The following is a 24,734-nucleotide window of genomic DNA, read 5'->3' as shown; positions in this document are numbered from 1 at the left end:
CCCGGTAAAACCTACCGCCGAACGTGCTGGCGCTACAGATATGCGTCACGGTAACGTCATTCCGCGACGCAACTGGAATCCGGAAGCAAGCCTGTTCTCCTTGGCCACGCCCCCACTCCACCAGCAGCCAATCGTTGACAGGCTCTGGGAGCGAGTGACATGATTGCCAGCCAATGAGAAGAGCGAGGAGGATGTCGTGCAAGAGAAGTTGAAGGCGGGGTGGAGCTGTGGGCGGGGCTCGCTGCCCGGTTGCTGCCAGGGCTTCCTGTTGGGGAAATGGCGGCCTTGGAGAGAGTGAAGGTGCTGGTTTTGGGGGACTCAGGTGAGAGCTCCTTCCGAACAGGTCGCGAAAGGGAGCCGGGGTCTGGACCGCGCATGCGCGAGGAGGAAGTGGTACAGCCCTGCCCGGGGGAGGGGGAAGATTGTATCACACACGCTCCAAAAGTCTAAGACTCTCCTGGGCACAGGTGAAAGTCAGTTGCCTACTCTAAACCTTCTCTCCCTACTTTGCTAGTTCGTACTGTTTTTTACGTTTACATTTGAAGGTATAATTTCATTTATTTTAATTATTTTCATATTGAAGATATCTCCACTCCAGAGGTTTTCAGAGAGTTCCCTGCTTTTAACTGCCAATTGCTTCTAATCAGAAATCTGGTTCAAAGCCCTGAATGATTGACAACACTGTCCTGACAGAGATGCACCCATCTAAGTGCTGAAATCAATAGGCTTATAAAAGCGTAACTGCATAGGCTTTTATTTGCAAAAGTTATGTAATTGTCACCTACTTATTCTTGGCCACATCAATCTCCATTAGAGACGTAGGAAAAATCAAAAGTTGATATAATGACAGCACCCTGTGGCTTGACAAACAAATATGAAATTGCTTGAACAAATTAACAAACCTTTGAACACAACAACTTTCTATCATTTAGGTGATATATTTAGGTGATATATATCAACTCAATGATACAAAATCTTCAGTGCCTTTTAGGAAAAGCCTTCAAAAACAGTTATAATTTCTAACTACCCAGTAAATAAGGAAAAGCAAGAAAGTCCAAACAATTAATAATGCAAGGTTTCTTTCTCCCATCTGTTCTCCTGCATAGGGCGTAGCGGCTGCAGGAGGTCTTTCTTCAACTTGGGCCTGTAAAAAAATAAGCAATTCCCTCAATTGAGATGTGTGCCTTCCTTCTTATGTTACAGGCCAGATCAACTCATGAGCATTGCATAATTAACAGACTAATACATCCTTCCATTACATTGGGAAAATGCTAATATGCTTTTCTCTCTTATTGGGTTCAACACATACCTGTAAAAAAATAAGCAATCTTACCCACTACACATGCTCATTGAGCTCATATCCCCTGGACCCTATCCACAGCCCTAGGAAGCCAGGGTCAGAACTCCTACCGCATCACCCTGTAGCCCCCAGAGGGCTTTCCAGTGGCGTGGGGAGGTAGAAAATAAAGAAAAACCTCCCTGCCATCAGAGATCCCTCCATAGGGCTCAATGGACTTATGTCACCCGGAAGGGAGGTATAAGTCCAAGCCCTGGGTCACAGCTTTCCTGCTCACAAACCGAGAGTGGAAGCCAACTAACGTCAGCTCTACCCCTGGGAATGCCTCCGGCGCGCCTTCTACACTAAAAGGGCTGGTGGGGGTGCAAGAGTGCTGACATGGTGCCCATTGCCATATTTGGGCATTCCAGATGGCTGGCATGACTGCCCGTCGGCATGCTTGCCCTCGGCCGGCATGAGTCCGTACCCCTCCACAGGATGATTCCCCCACCGGGGGTACCTGGATTGGGCTGTAAATCACAGAGTTCATTAGTTTTGTCATGGTTGCATATCCAAGTCCTTTGTTTTCCAAGTTCTCTTGGCTAGGGCATTATTCTTCAGCCAGTGCACCCTTTCTTAATTTTAATCTCACATTCAGACTGAAATAATGTTACAGGCAACAACGGTGCACTCGTTCTAAGAAGGTTATTTTGTGATTTGCCTTGCAGGTGTGGGGAAGTCCTCTCTCGTTCACTTGCTGTGCCACAATCAAATGTTGGGAAACCCATCTTGGACTGTGGGCTGCTCGGTAGACGTTCGAGTAGGTGAACCAATTAACTCCTAATGCTTTGATGTATTGTGAATGTGCTTGAGGCCCTTTCCGCATGGGCCGTTTACAGCGCCCTAGGGACGGCAAAAACACTGTCCCTAGGGAGCTGTCTGCATGGGGGGCACAGCTGCTTCGCAGCCGCGCCGCCCTCGCTCCCCCCCCAGCGGCGGGGCAGCGGCTGGAAGGCGCCATCAGCAGCAGCTGGAAGGCGCCATCCCCCCCTTTCCCGATCAACTTTCCTTCCCTGCGACCTTCTGGCGCGTCGCCGAGGCCTGGGGACACACACCCCCTGCCCTGCGACTCTGGAGCGGTCGCGCAGGGCAGGGGGGCGTGTACCCTGGCCTCAGCGACGCACCGGAAGATCGCAGGGAAGGTAAGTCGATCAGGTGCCGGTGCAGCGCCGTCTTCCCTGTTGTTACCGGGACTGTTCGTGCGAACGGTCCCAGGGGAGTGCAGAAGCGGCCTCAGAGAGCATGAGAAGGGAGCCATTTAATTTTATTCGAGCTGAAACCCCGAAGCCTAGTTGGGAAAGTTGTCAAAACGTCCCCTAATGAAGATGGAAGGAGAACGTGGACACATGAAATTGTCATGCTGAATTGGACTCTTGGTCCACCAGTGTCAGTCCCGTCTACTTGCTGGCATTGGTTCTCCAGTGTCTCGGCTGGAGATCTTTAGCATCACCTGCTACCTGGCCCTTTGAAGATTAGACCTGGGACTTTCTGTATGCCAATACTTGTATGCTAAGAATGGGACTTTCTGTATGCCACAGCACTTTCCCAAGAGGCCAGTGATTGTAATGGGATCAATGGAGTCATTGGTCAGTTTCTGAACAATTCCCCACCCCCCACCATCACCAAAAAAAAGTTTAAAAGATGGAGGACTAGGCTAAGTCTAACCCCTTCTTGGATTGTATCAGAGGTTAACTATGTTGGTGTGCATGTTGGTCCACGGGGGCAACAAGATATTCAAAGTATAAGCTTTTGAGATTCAGAGCTCCCATTGTCAGATATCATAGGTGCTTTATAATTGTCCAACCTGGTTTGTGACCCAAAGGTTGGCCAGGAGGTCAAGGGAAAGCCTACTCTGTTCTGCTGGACTGAGTATACCCCAGAATGATGCTAGGAAATGGTCATTTCTTCCTAGGATCTATTCTGATGTTAGGAAATAGTCATTTCTTCCTAGGATCTATTCCATGTCTTTCTTCGGTGGCGTGTTCCTTCACCCTTTGTAGTATGTAAATGCATTGAGATGGGTGCAAAAGAAACAGCATTGATATGCTGATGACATTCAGCTCTTTTTCTCATCCTGTATCCGTCCATTCTCTTACAATCCATCCAGTGGTGGGATTCAAATAATTTAACAATCGGTTCCGGTGGTGGGATTCAAATAATTTATCAACTGGTTGTATGCAAGCACCATTTTAACGACCGGTTCTGCTGAAGTGGTGCGAACCTGCTGAATCCCACCACTGAATCCATCCTCACCACTATCTCCCCTATCCCCATCTCTGTCCTGCAGTGGCATAACGAGGGGGGACGGGGGGGCTGGAGCACCTGGTGCCACTTTCTGGGGTCACATGGGGTGCACTGCAGGATCTCCCTGCACGCAACTCCTGAACTCAACTCTCTGTGCAATTGTGAGGGGCGGAGTGCAGCTGAGGGGAAGGGGGGCACCCAGGGTGAGTCCTGGACACCGTTTTACACAGCTGTCCTCAGAAATCTCTTTTGTGACTTATCCTACCTTGCTCCAACAAGATGCAGGGAAGGGTCCTGGCAGAGTTCTCTTTCCAAGCTCATTATCTTGGAAAGGGACTTCTTAAGGAATTTAAGAAATTTCGTAACGAACTTCTTAAGCCTCTGGCAGAGTGGACAGAGGTTCCAGAGACTGCACTTGTGAAAATACAAGCAATCGTGCATTGCACACTAGCACGAGTGGAAGTGTGATACATTGTCTTCAGTATCAGTTTTAGAATCTCTTATCCAAAGGTATCCGGTTTTCATGCTTCATCACTTGGCCTTTTCGAGACTTTTTGTGACTATAACAATGCTTGAGTTGAGATATTTACAGTGTTTACTCATTTATACCCTACTTTTTCTCCAGTGGAGATCCTAAATGGCTTACTTTGTTCCCCTCTCCTCCATTTTAGCCTCACAAACACCTGGCGGGTTAGACTGAGAGTGTATGATTGGCCCAAGATTATCCAGCAAATTTCCATGGCAAACAGGGACTTGAGTCTGGGTCTCCCTTGGCCAACACTGTAGCCACTACACCAACTGATAAAAAAGCACCGTTTGCATGGGAAGGGCAAATGCTGAGGGCATCCAATTGAAGGTGAAGCTGATGCCCATCCAAACTTCAGCAAAATTGGCTGGTTCCTTTGAGAAGACTCAGCAGCAGCCCTGTGGAAAATTTCATGTTCCTACCCCTCCAAAGCCTCTAATAAAATCTCCAGCATAGAACCAGCTGGGCATAACATTGTTTTTTCCCACCATAAAACTTGCTGAAGAGCTGGGAGATTCTGTGCTCTAAAGTGGCTCCATTGCAACCAATGGGGAATTTTTTTTGGGGGGGGGGTATCTGTGGGGTGCACATGTTTAAAGGTAGAGGCACCAAATTGTCATGATATCTTCAGGAGACACTCCCAATGATAGCAGCCAGGTTTGGTGAGGTTTGGTTCATGGGGCTCAAAGTTATGGATCCTCAAAGGCAGATCCAGGATGGGGGATGGAGGATTCAGGATGGGGGATGCACCAAAGTTATGCACCACCTGAACCAATCTTCACCAAACCTGTGTGATATCATCAGGAGAGTCTCTAGTGCCTCTAGCTTAAGAAATGCATCCCCTACAGGCCAAAAAAGAAAAAATGCTAACAAACCCGAATTTTTCAGTGTATCCGAATATATATATGCGGATTCGGCTAATTCGGCCATACCAATAATTTTACAGCCAAATCAAGCCAAATCCGAATTTTCCCCATTTTTGTTACATTGCTCAAGTTTAATGGTGTTAGGATCTGTTGACCTTCCGCAATAATCAGACTCTTCAGTTCAGAAATCACTTTATTGACAGTCACTGTACAAACAGAATTCAAGCACGCTTTGCTGGAATCGAGTTTTACTACACAGCCACTGGTTAATATCCCTTCCCCAAACACCCATCCTCTCCCTCGACACCCCAGCCAGGTGAAATTGCCAGAAAATTCTCAGACTGTGCAATCGAAAACCAGGGCTGGATGCTGGCTGCTTTGAAGGCTGAGAAAAGTTAACACTGGCCTAAAAATGACAATACACAAGCACAGGGTCAACAGCGTAACAACCAAGGACGGTACCACCTTCTCCCCTCCTACACAGGGTCTCAAGAGCCAGGAAAGAGCCGAAATCTTGACAGGGTCTTGATGTATGTGATGGGACCGTTGTGCCAAAGGACATGGATTCGTATTGCAGTCCTTTTCTTTGTCACTCAACTTCAGGCTTTTGTCTTCTACTCCCTGTTAGATCCACGACTACAGAGAAGGAACTCCAGAAGAGAAGACTTACTACATAGAATTGTGGGATGTTGGCGGATCAGTGGGCAGCGCCAGGAGTGTGAAAAGCACCCGGGTTGTGTTCTACAATTCAGTTAATGGTAAGACAGGGTCCCCTTCTCCTGCTTAAGTTCCACAAAGTTGGTGGGTGGGCCTGCTGATTCCTTCTCCCTTTTTCCCTGCTTTGGGGCTGAATGTGGTTTGAACTGGCCAGGATCACCTGAAACTGTGGTTTGCCGAGAAGTGGCAAGCCCTAGTTTTAGGAAACCCTGGCCCAATGAACCCCAACATAGTTATCAATTCGAATCGTGCTCCTTAGCAAACTATGATTGATCCCACCTCTAATATTCAGGTTCCATTTGCTAGGGTTTCACAAAGTTTAGCTCAGCACAGGGATACCCAATATGGTGCCAGTGTGTGTCCTGCACTCTCTGACACCTTGTCGGGTACTGAAGTCGTTACGGACGACGCAATGAAGAGTCGAGATGCAGCGATATCAGGATCCGGTGGAGAGAAGCCAGTGGCGATCTAGCGTGATCCGTGGATCTGGCTAATCTGCCGAGCTGGGGTCCCTGGCACCTTTTATTAAGGGTTTGGGAATGTGGGAGAGCGGGAGAAAGTTGCGCAATTCATGACTCATTGGGGGCTGCGTGCGTGCGGGAGGAAACGTTCCTGTCTGGGTCGAATCCACATTCGGGGGTCTTGTGACCCTTTGTCTGGGGCATCTTGTGACCCGTGAGTCAGAGGGGTCTCGTGATGGGTGTGCGTGCGAGCCCAGGAGGGGACAGATGGCGCAGGCATTCCTGTATACTTTCTGAGGCTCTACTGGGTCCGCTGATGCACCCCTACAGGGTACCCGCCCGGTGGTCCCAGATGTGTCTGCGCACTTTGTTTTGCAAGTTTGACGGCTGGGCTGTGCCTTCCAAATAAACCTGGTTGAGGCTCAGAGGTGCCTCAGCCTACTGACAGCCTAATCCTGTTCTGCATGTCTGAGGTTGCCAACTAGCTAGCCTCCCATTCTGTCTTCCCTGTAAGCTGCGCGCATGCACAGCCGCGCGGCCACCATATTGGTGCTGTGGAACTGACCGAACTATCATCTGTACGTGCAGCCAAGTATAGCTCCATCCTGTAAACTCTTACTGAAAGTGCCTTGTTTTCGAAAGTACTGAGGGAGGTGGGGGCTGCTGATTGGGGAACAGAAGCCCAGGGCTACCTGGGCTACCTGGACTACTCCTTTGGTTCTTAGGGCAACCTCTCAGATCTGATTTTGGTGCCGTTTGGAAAACAATGCTTAATAAATGCCCGGCCCTTTTCTTCCTTAGGCATCATTTTAGTACACGACTTAACCAACAAGAAGTCCTCCCAGAACTTGTACCGGTGGTCTTTGGAAGCTCTCAACAGGGACGCAGCCCCCTCTGGAGTCCTGGTGACAAACGGGTGAGTGTGCAGAGATGCTGATCCATCTCCGCTCCTCTGGGTGGTATCTTAGGGTCAACAGCCAAGGAACAAGGTGTCATGTCCTGCCATATTGCTGCTGTCCTCTTCGACCAGGAGTCTGGGAGTCTTCGTACTGCTGCTTTTCCTGTTGGGAGTTTGGGAACTGATCTTGGTATTTGGAGAGAGGGAGAGAGAGTGCATGCTTGCCTGCTCTTTCGCTTTTTTGCGCCCTCACCTCCTTATCTAGGCCTCTCTGCCTGCTCGCATTCCATTGGCTTGGTGTAAGGATAACATAGCTCACTCTGTCCTGAGAACCCAGCTCTGCCGTTATGTCAACATCCGATTATATTAGGCTGTCTGCTTAAACCGGTTTCACCTGGCACTGGAAAAGGTGGTGGGGGGGAGGGGGTTCTAATGTGTATATCAATGGGGAGCTTGTGATGTATTCCCAGATCTGTCCATGATTTCTTACCTGCCAATATTCTGCTATAGTTCTGCAATAAAGAATATCATATTCCACTCCTGAGTTCTTCAGTTGAGACTGTAGTCACAGGGCACAACACAAGGGGTGCGATGAGATTGCAGAGAGGGAAAGAATTGCATTCCGCTTGCAGCGGGTGGGGTCATGTGAGACCCCGGGGCCGAAAATAATAGAAACTGTGGATTTGAGCTGTAGTCTTTATTTGGCACCTGAAGGCAAGTATCAGCAAAGATGTTTATGAAAAGCCTGCACAAACACTCTGCTTGTAAATATCAACAGGTTCTCTGGGCTGTTGGTAGCTTTAGCTCCTAACGTTTTTCCCGCATCTATGGCTTGCACCTCCAGAGGTGTGTCATGGTAAGATGTGTTTCTCTCCTTGGCTCAGGGTAGACCATGGCCATGCAGCCCAGAAAAACCTACGACAGCCAGTTGATTCTTCAACAAAACCATTGCTTCCTTCCTCTTATAACTGTGGTTCTTTATTTTAAGACGAAGAAGAGTTGGGATTTTGACCCCTCCTTTCTCTCCTGTAAGGAGACTCAAGGTGGCTTGCAAACTCCTTTCCCTTCCTCTCACCACAGTAGACACCTTGTGAGGCAGGTGGGTCCGAGAGAGTTCCGAAGAACCGTGACTAGCCCAAGGTCACCCAGCAGGAATGTAGGAGTGTGGAAGCAAATCTGGTTTACCAGATAAGAGTCTGCCACTCATGTGGAGGAGTGGGGAATCAAACCCAGTTCTCCAAAATAGAGTCCACCTGCTCTTAACCACTCTGACTCTCCATTTACTACATTTATATCCCTCCTTTTCTCTGATAGACAAGGGACATTATTCTGTACTTGGCTTCCTCAATGTCTTAACTTTGCAACAAGGTAAGTTAGGCATTAAAGAGTTACCCAGTGAGCTTTTCAGCTGGGTGAGGATTTCAATGCAGATCTTCCCAGCTCAGTTGTACAGCCCTTAAAACCAACCCATTTTTCTTCCCATATGTCTGTGCTTTCTCTGTGTTCCCTCAACATTCAGTGCTGCTTCCAAAATCAGTGCGGGCACCCTTCAGATCTCTTCCCCAAAGCTGATGTCGGCACATTTTGCAACTGAGTTGGGGCTCTCCTTTGCTGACAGCCACGTCCATCCTTTTCCCACACAGGGATTACGACCGGGAGCAGTTTGCTGATAACCAGATCCCCCTGCTCGTCATAGGGACCAAACTGGACCAGATCCCAGAGGCGAAACGCAACGACGTCTTGACCAGAACAGCCTTTCTGGCTGAGGATTTTGGCGCGGAAGAAATTAACCTAGTCAGTACCTTCTGTCATTTTCAGTGAAGTGTTGTTGTTTGAACCCAGGTCTCCCTGATGCTAGTCCCGTGCTTTAGCCACTACAGCCCGTGGTGGCGAACCTTTGGCACTCCAGATGTTATGGACTACAATTCCCATCAGCCCCTACCAGCATGGTCAATTGGCCATGCTGGCAGGGGCTGATGGGAATTGTAGTCCATGACATCTGGAGTGCCAAAGGTTCACCACCACTGCACTACACCATGCAAGAGAGTCGGTAGCCACTGGAGTCTGGCAGGGTAAAACCCATTTTCTTTGCCTGCCTCTGTAGGGAGACCCAAGTTCGAATCCTTGGGTTTTTAACTGTGCAGAGAGACCATTTCAGGAAACAAATTGACTGAGGCTTCTTCCATACATGCAGAATGATGCACTTTCAATCCACTTTCAATGCACTTTGCAGCTGGATTTTACTGTGTGAAATTTCAAAATCCACTTGCAAACAATTGTAAAAGCGGATTGAAATTGTATTGGTCTGCATGTGCGGAAGGGCCCGGAGTGGGATTCTGTTACCTAACGGCTTCTTCCTAAAGGTTCTCAGCACTAATGTGAAAAAGTGACCCGACCTCCTTCGGCCCAGTCATGAAAGGGAAGGGACAGCTAGTCCTTTCAGTAACAGATTAAGGCTTCCCCAGGCGATGCACTCCCAAGAACTACCAATCCCAGCATTCCTTGCTTCTAGACAGGAGAGAAGAACCCTGCACCTTATTAACAAGAGGCGTTCATCCCAAAGACCCCTGGAATAAGTGCTGGTGCTTTGGTCCATCACAATAATTTTTGAAAATTTGACAGGATAATACCCTAGTGCAAACCCAAATATTACAGAACAGTCGGCTGGCCTTTGAGACTCTTCTTTGGGTTGGATGTTTTATTACCACAAAAATAGCAAATGGCAAGGTTTCAGCTGTGGGGTGGGGTGGGGGGCAGTAGAAAAGCCCCAGGGTGGATAATAGTGTAATTTCAGAAACATTGAGAGGTACTTCTGGTGTTCCATTGAGCCGGTATTTATTTCTCCAACCTTTCTGACATGTAAATGGTGCCTGGGTAGAAACTGTCTTGTGAAGTGGACCTGATAACACAAATGCACCAGCATGTACACACAGGCCCTTGTGCCCGAGACAAAATTGCTGCCCTCCAGTGTCAAGACCCATTCCCACGCGGTCTTGCCGTGCCCCCAGGGGAGACCAGGAGAGAAGAAGAGTTTGGATGTATATCCCCCCTTTCTCTCCTGTAGGAGACTCAAAGGGGCTTACAGTCTCCTTGCCCTCCCCCCCTCACAACAGACACCCTGTGAGGTGGGTGGGGCTGAGAGAGCTCCGAAAAGCTGTGACTAGCCCTCCAAGGTCACTCCTAGCTGGCATGCAGGTGGGAGTGCAGCAGGTTAATCTTGAGATTCCCAGATAAGCTCCCCCTCAGTGCCTGCCGGCAGAGCTGGGAATCAAACCCGGTTCCTCCAGATCAGAGTGCATCTGCTCTTAGCCACTACGCCACTACTGCTCCCTGCCGAATGGCCCCTCCAATCCCTCTGCTTGGTGCGCAAAGTATAACGGTTGCTTGTTGCTGTTTCTGGCATCTGCTTGCTTTGGCAATCTCATTCCCTGACCTTAACAAACTCTATGCCCAGTTTCAGTTTTGGGAAGCTCTGCATGGAAGGAACCTGCTGGGGAATATAGCTACTAATTTACCTAGAAAATTCTGAAAAAGAATTAGTGTCCCATTCACAACTCTCAGTCAACAAAAAACCACGATGCTAACACAGGTGGCATCTGGCAATCTCCCATTATTGCAGAGATCTGGCAATCTCCCATTATTGCAGGAGCAGCAGTGGCGTAGGGGGTTAAGAGCTCGTGTATCTAATCTGGAGGAACCGGGTTTGATTCCCAGCTTTGCCGCTTGAGCTGTGGAGGCTTATCTGAGGAATTCAGATTAGCCTGTACACTTCCACACACGCCAGCTGGGTGACCTTGGGCTAGTCACAGCTTCTCGGAGCTCTCTCAGACGCACCTACCTCGCAGGGTGTTTGTTGTGAGGGGGGGAAGGGCAAGGAGATTGGAAGTCCCTTTGAGTCCTGCAGGAGAGAAAGGGGGGATATAAATCTAAACTCTTCTTCTTCTTGATCTCTGGACATCCAAGGGCAACCCTAGATAAAATGGCTGCTTTAGGTGTGGACTCTATGGTATTATACTCTGCTGACGTCCCTTCCCAACTTAAACCCTGCCCTCCCCAAACCCCATCCCCGAAATATCCAGTTATTTCCCCACCCGCTGCCAGCAACCTAACCGGAGACACTGCACTTCCTAGAGACAACAGTTTCTGTGAATTACCAAAACGAAGAGACCTTTTGTCCATTGCAGGATTGCACCACCCCGCGCTACTTGGCAGCCGGCTCCTCCAATGCCGTGAAACTCAGTAGGTTTTTCGATAAGGTAAGTCCTTCAGTTACATTTCGTGTTTACTTTCAGATGCAGGTTTGGGTCTTGAAACCGTCGATACGGATTCGGGTATCGCGCAGACTGCTGAAGCCCTGACGGTGCACTCTCAGCCGAAAGAGACTTGACCGGGTGGGGCGGGGTGAGGGCCTTAGTCGACCAGGCAAGCAGCTCGACCAGGGGCCTCCAAACTTCCTTGAACCCATGGAAATTTTTGTAATTCTTGGTACAGGTGCAGAATGGTGGAGCCAACAACACAATATTAGAACCGTGACATGAAGATACTCTAGGACAGGAGTGGCGAACCTATGGCATGGGTGCCACAGGTGGCACTCAGAGCCCTCTTTGTGGGCACTCGAGCTGTCGTCTCAGTTTGGGCACTTGGCAACGGCATAGCGCCAAGGGGGCGAGGGGTGTGCGACATACTGGGGGGTTGTGGCGAGGGTGTTCCTGGAGCGGGGTGGGGGTGTTTCGGGACATTCCAGGGGCATTCCAGGGCAGGGCAGGGGCGTGGAAGGGGCACAAGCGAGCCCCAGGTGCAGTTTCCCTTTGCTCCGCCCCCGGTACTCAGTCTCTAAAAGGTTCGCCATCACTGCTCTAGGACTCTGGCTCCCTATCTAATATACCTACATGTCTGTGGCGTAGGAGGTTAAGAACTCATGTATCTAATTTGGAGGAACCGGGTTTGATTCTCCGCTCTGCCGCTTGAGCTGTGGAGGCTTATCTGGGGAATTCAGATTAGCCTGTATACTCCCACACACGCCAGCTGGGTGACCTTGGGCTAGTCACAGCTCTCAGAGCTCTCTCAGCCCCACCTACCTCACAGGATGTTTGTTGTGAGGGGGGAAGGGCAAGGAGATTGTAAGCCCCTTTGAGTCTCCTACAAGAGAGAAAGGGGGGATATAAATCCAAACTCCTCTTCTTCTTCCCCTTAGGGGAGCTGTTACCCTAGCTAAGTGTGCAGCCAGATATAAGAAGAAGAGGAGATTGGATTTATACCCTGCTTTTCTCTCCTGCAAGGAGACTCAAGGTGGAGACTCAAGGTGGCTTACAAACCCCTTTCCCTCCCTCTCCCCACAACAGACACCTTGTGAGGTAGGTGGGGCTGAGAGAGTTCTGAGAGAACTGTGAATACCCAAGGTCACCCAACAGGCTTCATGTGGAAGAGCAAGGAAACAAATCCAGTTCACTAGATAAGCCTCTGCTACTCAAGTGGAGGAATGGGGGAATCAACCCGGTTGTCCAGATTAGAATCCACCTGCTCTTAACCACTACACCACGCTGGCTCTCTTATCCCTTATTCAGAAAGAATATGTCCTTGTACTACAGGGGAAGTTGAGACTATGGGTCATGTGCTCTTGCCCTTTTTAATAAGGACTTGCCCTTTTTATACGAAGTTAAGGGCAAAGATTATTCTCTCCCCCTTTGACACATTTCCAGCCTGTTCAGACAAGGTTTGTTTAGACAAACTGCTAGCCTATGAAAATCCAAATATCTTGGAGGCAGGTGGCAAATTTTTGTGCCCAGGTACTTTAAAAAAACGCACGGCTAGCTTGATCTGATTGCATTTTGAAACTAAATGTTATCCTTTAAGAAATGCTTTTGGGTTTAGTTTTATCTTCAAGCCTTATTAACTATATTTTCCTTTTATTTTTCTATATTCTTATTGCAAGTTAACATTTTTCTTGCTTTTATCGTTTCCCTTGAATGCCTTGCATTTTATTATTCTGCAACTTGGGTTGTTTTCCTCTATGTTTATGATTGATCTATGACTGTCAATCCAGTCAATCAATAATAGAATTCAGCTGCTGTGGAAAGGGTCAACACGAAGGAACTCTGATCCCCCTGACAAAGCTTATTCAGGAAAACATATAGGGCAGTGATGGCGAACCTTTTCGAGGCCGAGTGCCCAAATTGCAACCCAAAACTCACTTATTTATCGCAAAGTGTCAACACGGCAATTTAACCTGAATACTGAGGTTTTAGTTTAGAAAAAACGGTTGGCTCCGAGGCATCCGTTACTTGGGAGTAAGCTTGGTGGTAGTTGGTGGCATTGCTTTGACTCAACCGTTCAACTCTTCCAATGGGTGAATCATGACCCTAGGAGGGTTTACTCAGAAGCAAGCCCTATTGCCAGCAACCAAGCTTACTCCCAGGTAAAGGATCGCGCTTTAGTTCTTCGCATGAAAATCAGTGGGGTTTAACAGCGCTTAACAGGGTTACCTACACTGCTTCCCCAAAACTAGGTCTTGGGGTTAATGCTAATAATCAAGCCCAGCAGCCCAAGCCAGCCTAGATGTGGGGGGGGGGGGGCACTCTGTTTGCGCGTGCCCACAGGGAGGGCTCTGAGTGCCACCTCTGGCACCCGTGCCATAGGTTCGCCGTCACTGATATAGGGGCTTTAAATTACTATAAAGATGTCGCCTGGCCCTTCCCCCCCCCTTTTATTTGCGTATAGTTAGGTTACGCACAATTCTAATAGCAAATCTTCCCATTTCAAGCAGAATCTGCATTTTACAGGATTCCTTTCAAAGTGCAAGTTCACAGAAAAATCTGTTTAGCGTCAATATGATCCCAGTTCACCGATATCTGCAGATAGGAATCACACATCACTGTTAGATATATGATAACTGCCATTGGCTTTCCTTCTGCAATACGAACGCCAAGCTGCCGTGTATTTGTGCGGAACCTGGAACCCTGATAAATGACATCATGTGAAAGTACACTTACCCATATATACTCGTGTATAAGTCGACCCGCATATAAGTCGAGGCACCTAATTTTACCACAAAAAACTGGGAAAACTTACTGACTCACGTATAAGTCGAGGGTGGCTACTGGTAAGCAGCTACTGGTAAGCCCTGATTCTCCCTTTAAATCCACTCAGAAGGGGGTGGGGGTGATTTAAAGGGAGAATCTGGGGGAAATTTGAGGGTGCCTGTCAGGGGAGGAATGTTTGTGTTAGCAGTACCAACATTTCAGAGTATCTTTAGGAGACCCCCCTGATGATACCAGCCAGGTTTGGTGAAGGTTGGTTCAGGGGGTCCAAAGTTACGGACCCTCAAAGGGTAGCCCCATCTACTATTAGCTTCCATTGGAAACAATGGGGGATGGGAGCACCCACTTTGCAGATCCATAACTTTGGACCCCCCGAACCAAACATCACCAAACCTGGCTGGTATCAGCAAGAGATTATCCTGATTATACCACCCAGGTTTGGTGAAGTTTGGTACAAGGGATCCAAAGTTATGGACCCTCAAAATGTAGCCCATCTACTATTAGCTCCCATTGGAAACAATTGGGGATGGGGCATCCCCTTTGGGGGCCCATAGCTTTGGACTCCCTGAACCAAACTTTACCAAACCTGGGTGGTATCATCAGGAGTGTCACCTGATGATAGACTGAAATTTTGGAAAGTCAGCTTAGCCTAAAAAACTGTTTCCCCTGCAATCCCACAAAGTAAAAACCCTAAAATGTTTTTTTTTTTGAAACACACCTCACAGATAAGTTTAGGGGTATTTTCTGTACACAAAAATGTGCTGAAAAAGTCGTTTTATATGTGAGTATATACGGTATTAAACCGCTTGGACGGGGATAAAATCTACCCAAGCATGTCCTTCATTAAAATACCAAAAAAGCATCTACACTTCCAGGCAGTGGGATGAGAATTGCTTTTGGTTTCTGAAATGAGAAAATCCTGCCCTGTAGGTTTAGACAGTTGAGTCCCCTGGGAAGCCGGAGCCGAAGCGCCGAGAATGAAATTTCCAAACACCAGGCAATGACTTATTCCTCAAAAGAGTAATGGTATCTGCTTAGGTTCTTCCTTTTTAATATATTGTTTTAGGTCATAGAGAAGAGATACTTCCTACGAGATGGAAACCAGGTATGTGTTCCTTCTTCTGTTTTGCTTTTCTTAAGCAATCCCAGCTGTAATTTGGCTACGTATTTGTAAACCTTCAAAGATCAGTTCCTTATATACTCGAAGGCATATTCTGTCCACAGCTTTGCCTGTTCATCATTTATGGCTAAAATCCCAAAGATAATCTTTGGTTGCTATAGTTAAGGTTGCTAGGAAATCTTTCTCCTAGGGCTCTGCCTTCTCCCCACCACCACCACAGACCCCTCCCATTGGTTGTCAGGAATTCCCTGGCAACCAGTGGGAGGGTTGTGTAGGGGTGGTGGGAAGCAGAGTCCTGGGGGAAGGGAGGGGGAATTAAAAGAAAAATAAGGCTACTTACCCGAGATTTTGACCATACAATTTCTGGCGATTCCTAGAGCTACCCAGAAGTGACAAGGGTAGCTCTGGGAATTGCCAGGAACTCACGTTAAGATTACCACGGAGTTTCTGGAGGTTGCTAGACCTACTCCCTCCTTTCTGAATAGCCCTAGGAACCATCAGGAGCTCTGTGGTCAGAACCTCCTGTAAGTAGATGAGGCCGAATTTTTCTCCCCAGGATGATCGCGCACACACACACACACACACACACACACACACACATGTACACACACACACACACACACACATGTACACACACCCCACCAACCCCATCTTCCTACCTGTTGATCAACCGAGCATCAGTGGGCAAGGGCTACAGTCGGCTGGAGATTTCCCACCACAGGCAGGACAATGGGAACACAACCATAGGCCTCATGCGGCTGTCCATACCTGCCGTCCTGCTCAGATACAAGAAAATGCAGCTTACTCTGTGTTGATATTGCTGGTAAAAGATCTATGTAGCGTCACTGGGTCACACAGGGGCGCTGTAGAGGATGAGTTAACTACTCTCCTTAAACGTGGGTCAGGATTTTGAACGCACACACGGCTCAGAGAAAAAAATTGCCTTTAAAACATATTTCTGAAGTTTATTGAAGTCAGTGCCATTCAACAAACTATAGTCAGCTGGCATACTATGCATGCAATTAGTTGAACGAGAGCAAATAAAGACAAGGCTATTGAACCAACTAAAATCAAAATATAAACCTTATCCATGCTTGCTTAGTGGTTATAACAAAAAGCAAGCAAGTCTTATTGTCAAAAAAGACAGGCTCTAGCTGGAATGAGGTAGCGTTGTGTAGTATCAGCAGTTACAGGCAGGAAGAAGCAAAACAAACAAACAAAGGGAACCGCTATTACAATATTGAAATTGAAAAGCAGATATAGAGAAATTACATATCAGGTGATCTCAGCGAACCAATCACAAAACGATGCCAATTAATTAAGGCAGTTGGTATGATTCCTCATTCTTATCAGGTGTTGTGTCTGAGGGTTTATTGAAGTTTCAGCCGTTAGCAAAACTTTACGCAGCCGGGCCAAGACCTTCAATTAACCGCTGCTCGGTACCAGGATGGAAGAGCTGGTGGGAAGCCAAAGATAGGCAATTATTTTCGAGAACTGTTTCATGGAAAGCTTACAGCAGAAGGGCTGCGATTGAGCTATTACACAGTTCACAACAAAATGGCTGCGGTTAAGCTAATACGAATACTTTCCCTACAAGCGCATTCTGGCCACCTGTCCCCCCCCCCCCATGCTCAGCCCCCAGCCACAGCTGGCAAGACACTGGCGGCTGAGACATGGCACCGCTCAGAGGGATGCAGGAAAACTAGGTGCATTTTAAAATACACTTAACTTTCCTCCATCCCTCCAAATGGGGCAACGGCTGGCAAGACAATGGGTATGGTAGGAACCAGACCAGGGAAGGAGCGTGCCTTCCCTGGCCTTTTCCCCACGCCAGCTGTGACTCTGCTTAGAGCAGTGATGGCGAACACTCGGAGCCCTTTCTGTGGGCACACACACACAGAGTTCGTCATGTGGGGGGCGGAAAATCACACACACACCCCACACACACACACATCTAGGCTGGCCTAGGCCACTGAGCACGATATGCGCGCACCGCGGTGAGCAGGGAGGACTCGGCTGGTAGGCCTGGTGCCTGTGCTCTGGGTGGCTGCTGCCCGAGGGGAGGGGTGCAGAGGAGACAGAGATGCTAGAGAGGCACAGAGTGGTGTGCGTGGAACTTGCTGGAGTCTAGAGCAGGCTGGCCCCTGCTCGAGCGGGTGGGGCGGAGGAAGAGGGAGCCAACCAGTTTTTCCTAAACCAAAACCTCAGCATTCAGGTTAAATTGCCGGGTTGGCACTTTGCGATAAATAAGTGGGGTTTGGGTTGCAATTTGGGCACTCGGTCTCAAAAAGGTTCGCCACCACTGGCTTAGAGCGACAAAGGAAAGGTTGCGGGGGAGCTGCGGGAGTGGAGGGAGTTCAGCCAGGGGCTGGGCACAGGAGGGGGGGGGTTACGGTAAACCACTGGACTGGCTATTTCAGAATTCTCAACAGACAGAGCTTGACTTGCACTTGGTTCCTTTTGAGGTGAGGCACAGCCTGTGCAGCCAAGCTCTTAGCGCCTTTTACTCAGCCCCATCCTGAAGAATACCCAGAAGTCCCCCGTAGGCAGACTTAACCTGGGACAACAACAAGCAGACTGTTGCCCGTGGACCAACTCTGCCCAGCTCTGTCCTCCGCTGCTGACACGAGTGCCTGATGGGCCCAGATCAGAATGCTGCCGCTTGTCAAGGGGAGCAGCAGCTGATAGAAAGCATGGAGTGCGGCTGGGCTCAGCTAGCATAGAGCCGTGATGGCGAACCTTTGGCACTCCAGATGTTATGGACTACAATTCCCATCAGCCCCTGCCGGCATGGCCAGTTGGCTGATGGGAATTTAGTCCATAACATCTGGAGTGCCAAAGGTTCGCCACCACTGGCATAGAGGATACAGGCTGGAAGAGCAAGATTCAAGAGTCAAGTTTGGTGCCTCCTTAAAATTCAACAAGATTTCCAGATTCTGAGCTTTGGAGAGTCAGAGTTCCCTTTCCAGATATCTGAGAAAGGGAGGGTTGACTCTTATAAAACTTATACCCTGGAAATATTGTTGGTTTCTAAAGTGCTCCTAGATGTGAGCGTTGTTCTTCTACCACACCCAACTTGACCACACACCTGAAACAGGCTGAAAGAATTAACCGATGTGAAAATCAAGGCTGCTGTTCATTGGGCATCAGCCTAGCTGTCAGTATGAAGCTGACGTAATCACGGGCCCTCTCTTTTTCGACAGATTCCCGGCTTCTCGGACAGAAAGCGATTTGGAGGGGGACTCGTGAAGAGCCTTCACTATGACTGACCATCGCTGGCTGCAAAGAGGCTGTGGGAAATAAGTTACCTTGCTTTCTAAGACAACATTTCTGCCTCTTCAACTGACGATTGGGCTAAGCAAAATCGAGATTCTTCAGCTCGCAAATGATCAAGACCGTTCAAACACAAGGGCTTGGAAATACAAGACTTCTTGGCCGTAGTGCAAAAAATCCACCTGTGTATCCGGCGCTGTATGTTCTCACACAAGAGAGAAGCCTGTTTTCCTCACAACTGGAAAGATTTATGAATCCATAGCCCACCATAGCCGACTGATGCTGCTGAGACTAAAACCCACCCAGGAATCAGAGATTTGCAGAGAACGAAAACATCAGCACTGTCGTTTAATAGTTGAGGCTGTGCCACTGATTGTAATGGAATCCTGCCTTTGAAATGGCTGTGATTAATAAAGAATTGCTCAAAAACACCTGGGGGAAATGGGAAGCCATCTTAAAAAAAGGTAGACTGAAAATAAACTCCAACAGCGAGGACCTTTAGCAAGACTTAACACAGCGCTCACTCGATTGTCTGTCTTCCGCTGTGCCGTCCTAAAAAAGAGTTACACCTTTCAAAACTCATTAACTTCACTGGGCTTAAAAGAGCGAGGCTCTGCATAGGTCACAGTGGTGGCGAACCTTTGGCACTCCAGATGTTATGGACTACAATTCCCATCAGCCTCCCTCGCCAGCGTAATGAATTGGCCATAACCGGGCCCAGTGCAGGCCGGACGGGAATTGTAGTCCATAACTATCTGGCGCAAGCCAGCTAGTTCGCCAAGGATTCTACTCCCGGATGATCTTGGCCCGTTATTCAATTTGCACATTCCTAGAAATCAACCTTTCTTTAAAAAATGCTATCTCTGTTAGCTGGTTCAGAATGGTACACGATTCAAGTGACGGCATAGTGCTCTTCAAAGACCTTTGCAGTTGGTCGAGAGCCATGCTCTATGTCTGTCTGGGTGAAAAACATTTAAGCAGTAAGCATCCACAGTGTAATCTACTTTAAATTCTCCGTATCTTTAACCCGGTGTACAATTATTGAAATACTTTGAATGCAGATTATTCCAGCATGGAGGGTTTCGTTTTAGAAACACTTTCTGCATTTATGCAAATATTTTTGGACTGCAAATGTTCCCCAGTTCAAGAATCAGAGCATTAGAGGGAAGATCAACTGAACTATTGAAAAGTGTGTATTTTGTGTATGAATTTCAGGCTACGATTGATGGCAGGAAAGTACTGGTTTTCTGTATTTTGTTGTTTGGGGTGTTAACCATTGTTTTTGTTTCATTATAAATATTTTATGCATGCCTTCCAGGCACAAGGGTCAGTGTATTTTATATTTATAACACGGCTATTGGCTATGGACCAAAACAAAAGTGGAACTAATTTTGTATCCTCAAGGGAGTAGAAGAAGAAGAAGAGGAGGAGGAGGAGTAGTTTGGATTTATATCCCCCCTTTCTCTCCTGCAGGAGACTCAAAGGGGCTTACAACTCCTTGCCCTTCCCCTCTCACAACAAACACCCTGTGAGGTAGGTGGGGCTGAGAGAGCTCCGAGAAGCTGTGACTAGCCCAAGGTCACCCAGCTGGCATGTGTGGGAGTGTACAGGCTAATCTGAATTCCCCAGATAAGCCTCCACAGCTCAGACGGCAGAGCTGGGAATCAAACCCGGTTCCTCCAGATTAGATACACGAGCTCTTAACCTCCTACGCCACTGCTGCTTTAGACTTTTTCTCTCCCCTCAAAACATCAGTTTCTGCACTCCCAAACAAAGGGCCCTTTCAAAAGTAGCGTGTTGAGTAGAGGGAGAGAGTTTGTTCGTTCAAAGAAACGGTGGGTAACACCGGGTATCCCTTTCAGGAATCCAAATAGCTCTTTGGGTGCTGGCCAATGCGTTACAGTTAATTGGATCGGCTAATTGTTAAAACCTATGAACATTTTTGCCCTGACCTGGGTAGGTTGGTCTGAGAAGCTAAGCAGGGTCGGCCCTGGTTAGTATTGTGGTGGGAGACCTCCAAGGAATACCCGGGTTGCTACACAGAGACAAGCAGTGCGAACCACCTCTGAATGCCTCTTGCCTTGAAAACCCCATGGGTAAGGCTGAACACACTCAGACAAAGCTAACTTTAAAAAAGGAACTTTACTGAATTATGTCGCCCTAACTATTAGGCCGAATCCGAGGATTCTGTCCCTGTCTCCAGTGACATTTATTCTATTTACAAAAACAGGCAGCAACCAATCAACTTTTCCACTCCCTCCAGCTCCTGGCTTCTTGTTGGTTCTGAAGCTCCGGTGGGATGTAGCTTCTCAGTTTGTTTTCCCGCTCTTTTTGGCAAAAGGCGGGAGCCGGTGCATGCTGGGAGTTGCAGTCCTATGGGGTCACCATAAGTCAGCTGAGACTTGATAGCCCTTTGCACCACTGTGCCCTTTCCACCAAAAGATCTGAGGCAATTGTGAATTCATCCGCCACGTCTTCCTGGGCTTTATTCAGTGTAGGGTTCAACCAGTGGTTCCCCAGATGCTCAGGGAATCCGCTACTCCCATCAGCCCTGCCACTTAGCCATGCTGGCAGGGGATGATGGGAATTGTAGTCCACGAACATCTGGAAGGCCATAGTTTGAAGACCCCTGCTGTAGTGGAATTCTCCACACGTGTCCCTGGGCCTGCCTCGTACTGCTCTAGCACCCGCCATTTTATGTCAGCTTCAGAATTCTCCGCTGTCAGCCTCTATTTGGCATGGAACGCTTCCTACAGCCGCTCAGCCACAGCCTCCATCCGAAGGCCATTTGAATGTAAAGAGCAGATGAATAAAGTTTGTTCTTCCTGGCAATCCCACGCAGGCGTCATTTTCATTTTTGGTGGTTGTTTTAAATGAGAAATCTTTTGTAGTTAATGACGATTTATTATCAATATGAGAATCAAGGAACCGGCCAGGGAGGGCTGGTCTACCTCTCATTAAGAAGCAGTGGGCAGAGCTGTCCACAGAGGATAGATCTACCCACTGCCGCTTGATGAGTGGTAGACCAGCCCTCTGACCAGCTGCAATTCTCATAAGTCATCAAACTACGAATGCAAGCTGAGTTTATGGCGATCCCATGGGGTTTTCACGGAAAGAGACGTTCAGAGGTGGTTTGCCATTTTCTGCCTCCATGTGACATCCCGGGTATTCCTTGGTGGTCCCCCACTGAAATACTACTAATCATACTACAACAAAAAGGAAAGAGCTCTAAGGTGGGACAGGGGGAGGAAGAATGGGAAAATGAAATATCATTCAAGGCAATATAAATGCCCTTTTATCAAACTGCCATGTTTAATAGCGCACGAAATGATGGTTTTGACAAAGACTGGGCTGAAAAATGATTATTTAATGCTCATAGACATTTGGGACTCTTTTTTGCTGTAGAAGAGAAGAAGAAGAAGAGTTTTGGATTTATACCCCCCCCCCTTCTCTCCTGCAGGAGACCTGCTAAAGGCTTACACCCTGTCCTTCCCCTCACAACAAACACCCTGTGAGGTGGGTGGGCTGAGAGAGCTCCGAAGCTGTGACTAGCCTGGTCACCCAGTTGGATGGAGTGGGAGCGCATTATACAATCTGAATTCTGTGATAAGCCTCCACGGCTCAGGCGGCAGAGCTGGGAATCAAACCCGGTTCCTCCAGATTAGACACACGAGCTCTTAACCTCCTACGCCACTGCTGCTCTCTAGCAGAAAAAAAGTAGAAATACACTACTTTTACTTCCACCGCATCATGGCTGACCTCACTTAGATCTGTTGGTGGGAAAGGGTATAGTTAAGCCTAGGGAAAGTTTTGCCCTAACCTGGATAGCCCAGGCACTAGGTAAGGATGCGGCACTAAGTTGCGGTTCCTGATACGGTACCTATGAACTTCCCTCAGAAAGTTGAGCTGGGCCCCCTAGTTGAAGAATCTCCTTTCATGGAGCATGTTTGACTAAGGACCGGGCGGAGTGTGGGGGGGGACACACACCGCAGGATTGGTATCTCAGCAGCAGGACATTGCTGGGGGGGGGGGAGATAATAAAAGCTGCAGGAGCTTTCCGTTATTTATTCAGGATCTGTCCCCTCGTCAATCATTAATCTACAGCACCTGCAGTTCTTTGTGGTCTTGGATGCGTGGAGGTGACACTCAGCAGGGCCAGATCCCCCAGGCTTGCAGGTATCGCCACGAAAGTTGCCTGTAGGGAAAGAGGGAGGGAAGAAGAAACGTTGACTTCTACTGCCAGTTGCATCTGCCCCATTTGGGGCTCAAGCAGCAGACCTGCAGCAGCTCCTGTCCACCTGGCACGGGGCAGGTACCATCCTGTCTTTGGCCCCCGTCTGAGGGGTAGCAGCAATTCTGGGGCCCAGTCCCGGACTTTCACCCAGGGCTCCCAAATCACTGAGACCACCACTGGGGACCACTTCAGGCTATTTCAGTGGTGGCGACCTTAGAGCCCCAGGGATTGCTGGTCAGCCCCTGCCAGCATGGCCAATTGGCCATGCTGGCAGGGGCTGATGGGAATTGTAGTCCATAACATCTGGAGTGCCAAAGGTTCACAACCACGGGGGTATTTTATCACCCCTGGCATAGCACACCACTCTCTTTCTGGGCTTGGGGTGCACCAGTGTAGTGATGCACTGCCGACCCAGCAGCACCGTGGTAGAACGTTGGGACGCCAACGGGACCTGCTGGCTCGCCGGGTCGTACCCACCCTGTACCTCATCCCCCCATGAGTCGGTCATGAACTGTCTGGCTCAATTCCACTGCTTAGGGACAATGATCTTGCCCCCCAGGTGAGGATTAGGCTCAGACGACGCCCTCTCAAGATCGTGAGCTAGGTGAGATCATGCATCACATGATGATCTCCCCGACCTCCGGCCTCGGGCTTCCTCCCCGAACTCCCCGTCCTCCTCCCACCATAGAATAACAATGTGCTAAGAACCGCGATGGTGAGACTCAAGAACATCGGACCTCCTCCTGTCTCCCCCGGGCTGCTACACCCACCAGATACACCTCCGCCTCGCCTCTGCCTTGGCTGACCACGTAATGCACTACAAGCTGGTGCGCTTCAAACCCGGGAATCCCCCTCAACCTCCACCCTGCTCACCGTCGCCTGGGAAGGGGTCGCTGACACCGAAGCCTGGATCGGGCGCATCCAGGGACCACCGGCTGGGTATCGCCTGTCCTCTGATCGGCGATCCAGAGACATCACGCCCTAGGACATCTTCGCCCCGGGACGGAACACCGGGTGGAGTATGGGAGCTTGCAAAAGCAGGGCTTATGACAAGCACGCTGATCTAACTGGAAAGCGCATAAACGCGCAGGGAACCTCAGAAGAGTAGTTGGAGCTGCGCAATTGGTTGAGGAGATTGGAAGCTCAGTGTCCATGGTACCCAGAGGGGGGGACATTAACCTTAAGGACTGGGAAAACATCGGGTGCACTCTTCGCGACAGAGCTCAAGCAAAGGCCGATGTCGCTGCTACTGACGCGGGAGACAATGTTTGTCGCCATCAGCCTGCAGACCCATGGTTCTCATGCAGTCAGCCTCCTTCGATCTTTCACCTTCAATTTCAACCCGGAATTTTCTATCCACTAAATTGGACGCCTGTCCTCCTTCTGCCCCCCCTGCTCCTTCACCCACTAAACTCTCCTGCGGCTCAGTCAGCCCCTTGTTCGCCTTCACTGGCCACTGCACCTCCGGGCTTCAGCCACATAATGGCGCGGTTTCAGAACCTCGCGAGAACGATAGCTAATGATCTGCAGAAGAAAGAAACCCTGACGGGAAGACGATGCCAGATTCTTGCATTGTGCCCCGGCCCATTTCACAGATACCGAGGGGAGGGTATTATTCGGGCGGTTGTCGAAAATCGCCTCTTTAAGCTATAAATATCCTTCACTGAGTCTGCAGCACGGGACTAAGGGAGCCACTAGCCCCCTACGTGAGAGGCATGTTGAGGCCATCGCAAGGGAACCACCTAATGGTTCCAGACGACCGGAAGACCACCTTCGTGATGCTCCTGGAGCTCCTGCACAATTTGTGGTCTGGGAAGTGAGTTCCGCCAGTAGTGCTTCAACAGGCCACCCTGGATGGGCGCCTACACTGGGCCACAAGAAGCTTTACGGCTTGATGCTTTCGCCAACTCCCAACGACGATTATTCTTGCCTGAGGCCACCCCACGGTCAGCCTTCTGAGCTCTATAAGGCATTTGTTAGTCCCCAACGCCGCCAGCTAACCCAGAGTTTCTCCTCCATCCG

At 49.0% G+C, this 24,734-nt stretch overlaps 1 protein-coding gene and 1 long non-coding RNA gene across 3 annotated transcripts; one reads left to right on the top strand and one right to left on the bottom strand.

Annotated features, from left to right (window-relative positions):
• The first annotated feature begins 239 nt into the window (after positions 1-239).
• RABL3 (RAB, member of RAS oncogene family like 3) lies at positions 240-18,933 on the top strand. 2 transcript variants are annotated; one of them, XM_048504151.1, is made up of 8 exons: positions 240-322; positions 2,005-2,096; positions 5,601-5,730; positions 6,952-7,066; positions 8,692-8,842; positions 11,233-11,304; positions 15,152-15,190; positions 18,409-18,933. In XM_048504151.1, the coding sequence occupies exons 1-8, from the start codon at positions 277-279 to the stop codon at positions 18,472-18,474; spliced, it is 711 nt and encodes a 236-aa protein (XP_048360108.1). In that variant the 5' UTR covers positions 240-276; the 3' UTR covers positions 18,475-18,933. The 2 variants fall into 2 exon arrangements, with proteins under 2 accessions (XP_048360108.1, XP_048360109.1); XM_048504152.1 differs by lacking the exon at positions 15,152-15,190.
• On the bottom strand, positions 16,145-22,754 carry LOC125436826. Its single transcript, XR_007245121.1, has 2 exons — positions 22,586-22,754; positions 16,145-16,661 (listed from the first exon to the last, which is right to left on the bottom strand). It is a non-coding gene; the product is annotated as an uncharacterized LOC125436826 (long non-coding RNA).
• Between the last annotated feature and the right edge of the window lie 1,980 nt (positions 22,755-24,734).

The sequence above is a fragment of the Sphaerodactylus townsendi genome, linkage group LG07 (genome assembly GCF_021028975.2).
Source record: "Sphaerodactylus townsendi isolate TG3544 linkage group LG07, MPM_Stown_v2.3, whole genome shotgun sequence".
NCBI lineage: Eukaryota > Metazoa > Chordata > Lepidosauria > Squamata > Sphaerodactylidae > Sphaerodactylus > Sphaerodactylus townsendi.
This window is presented reverse-complemented; position numbering and strand designations above follow the sequence as displayed.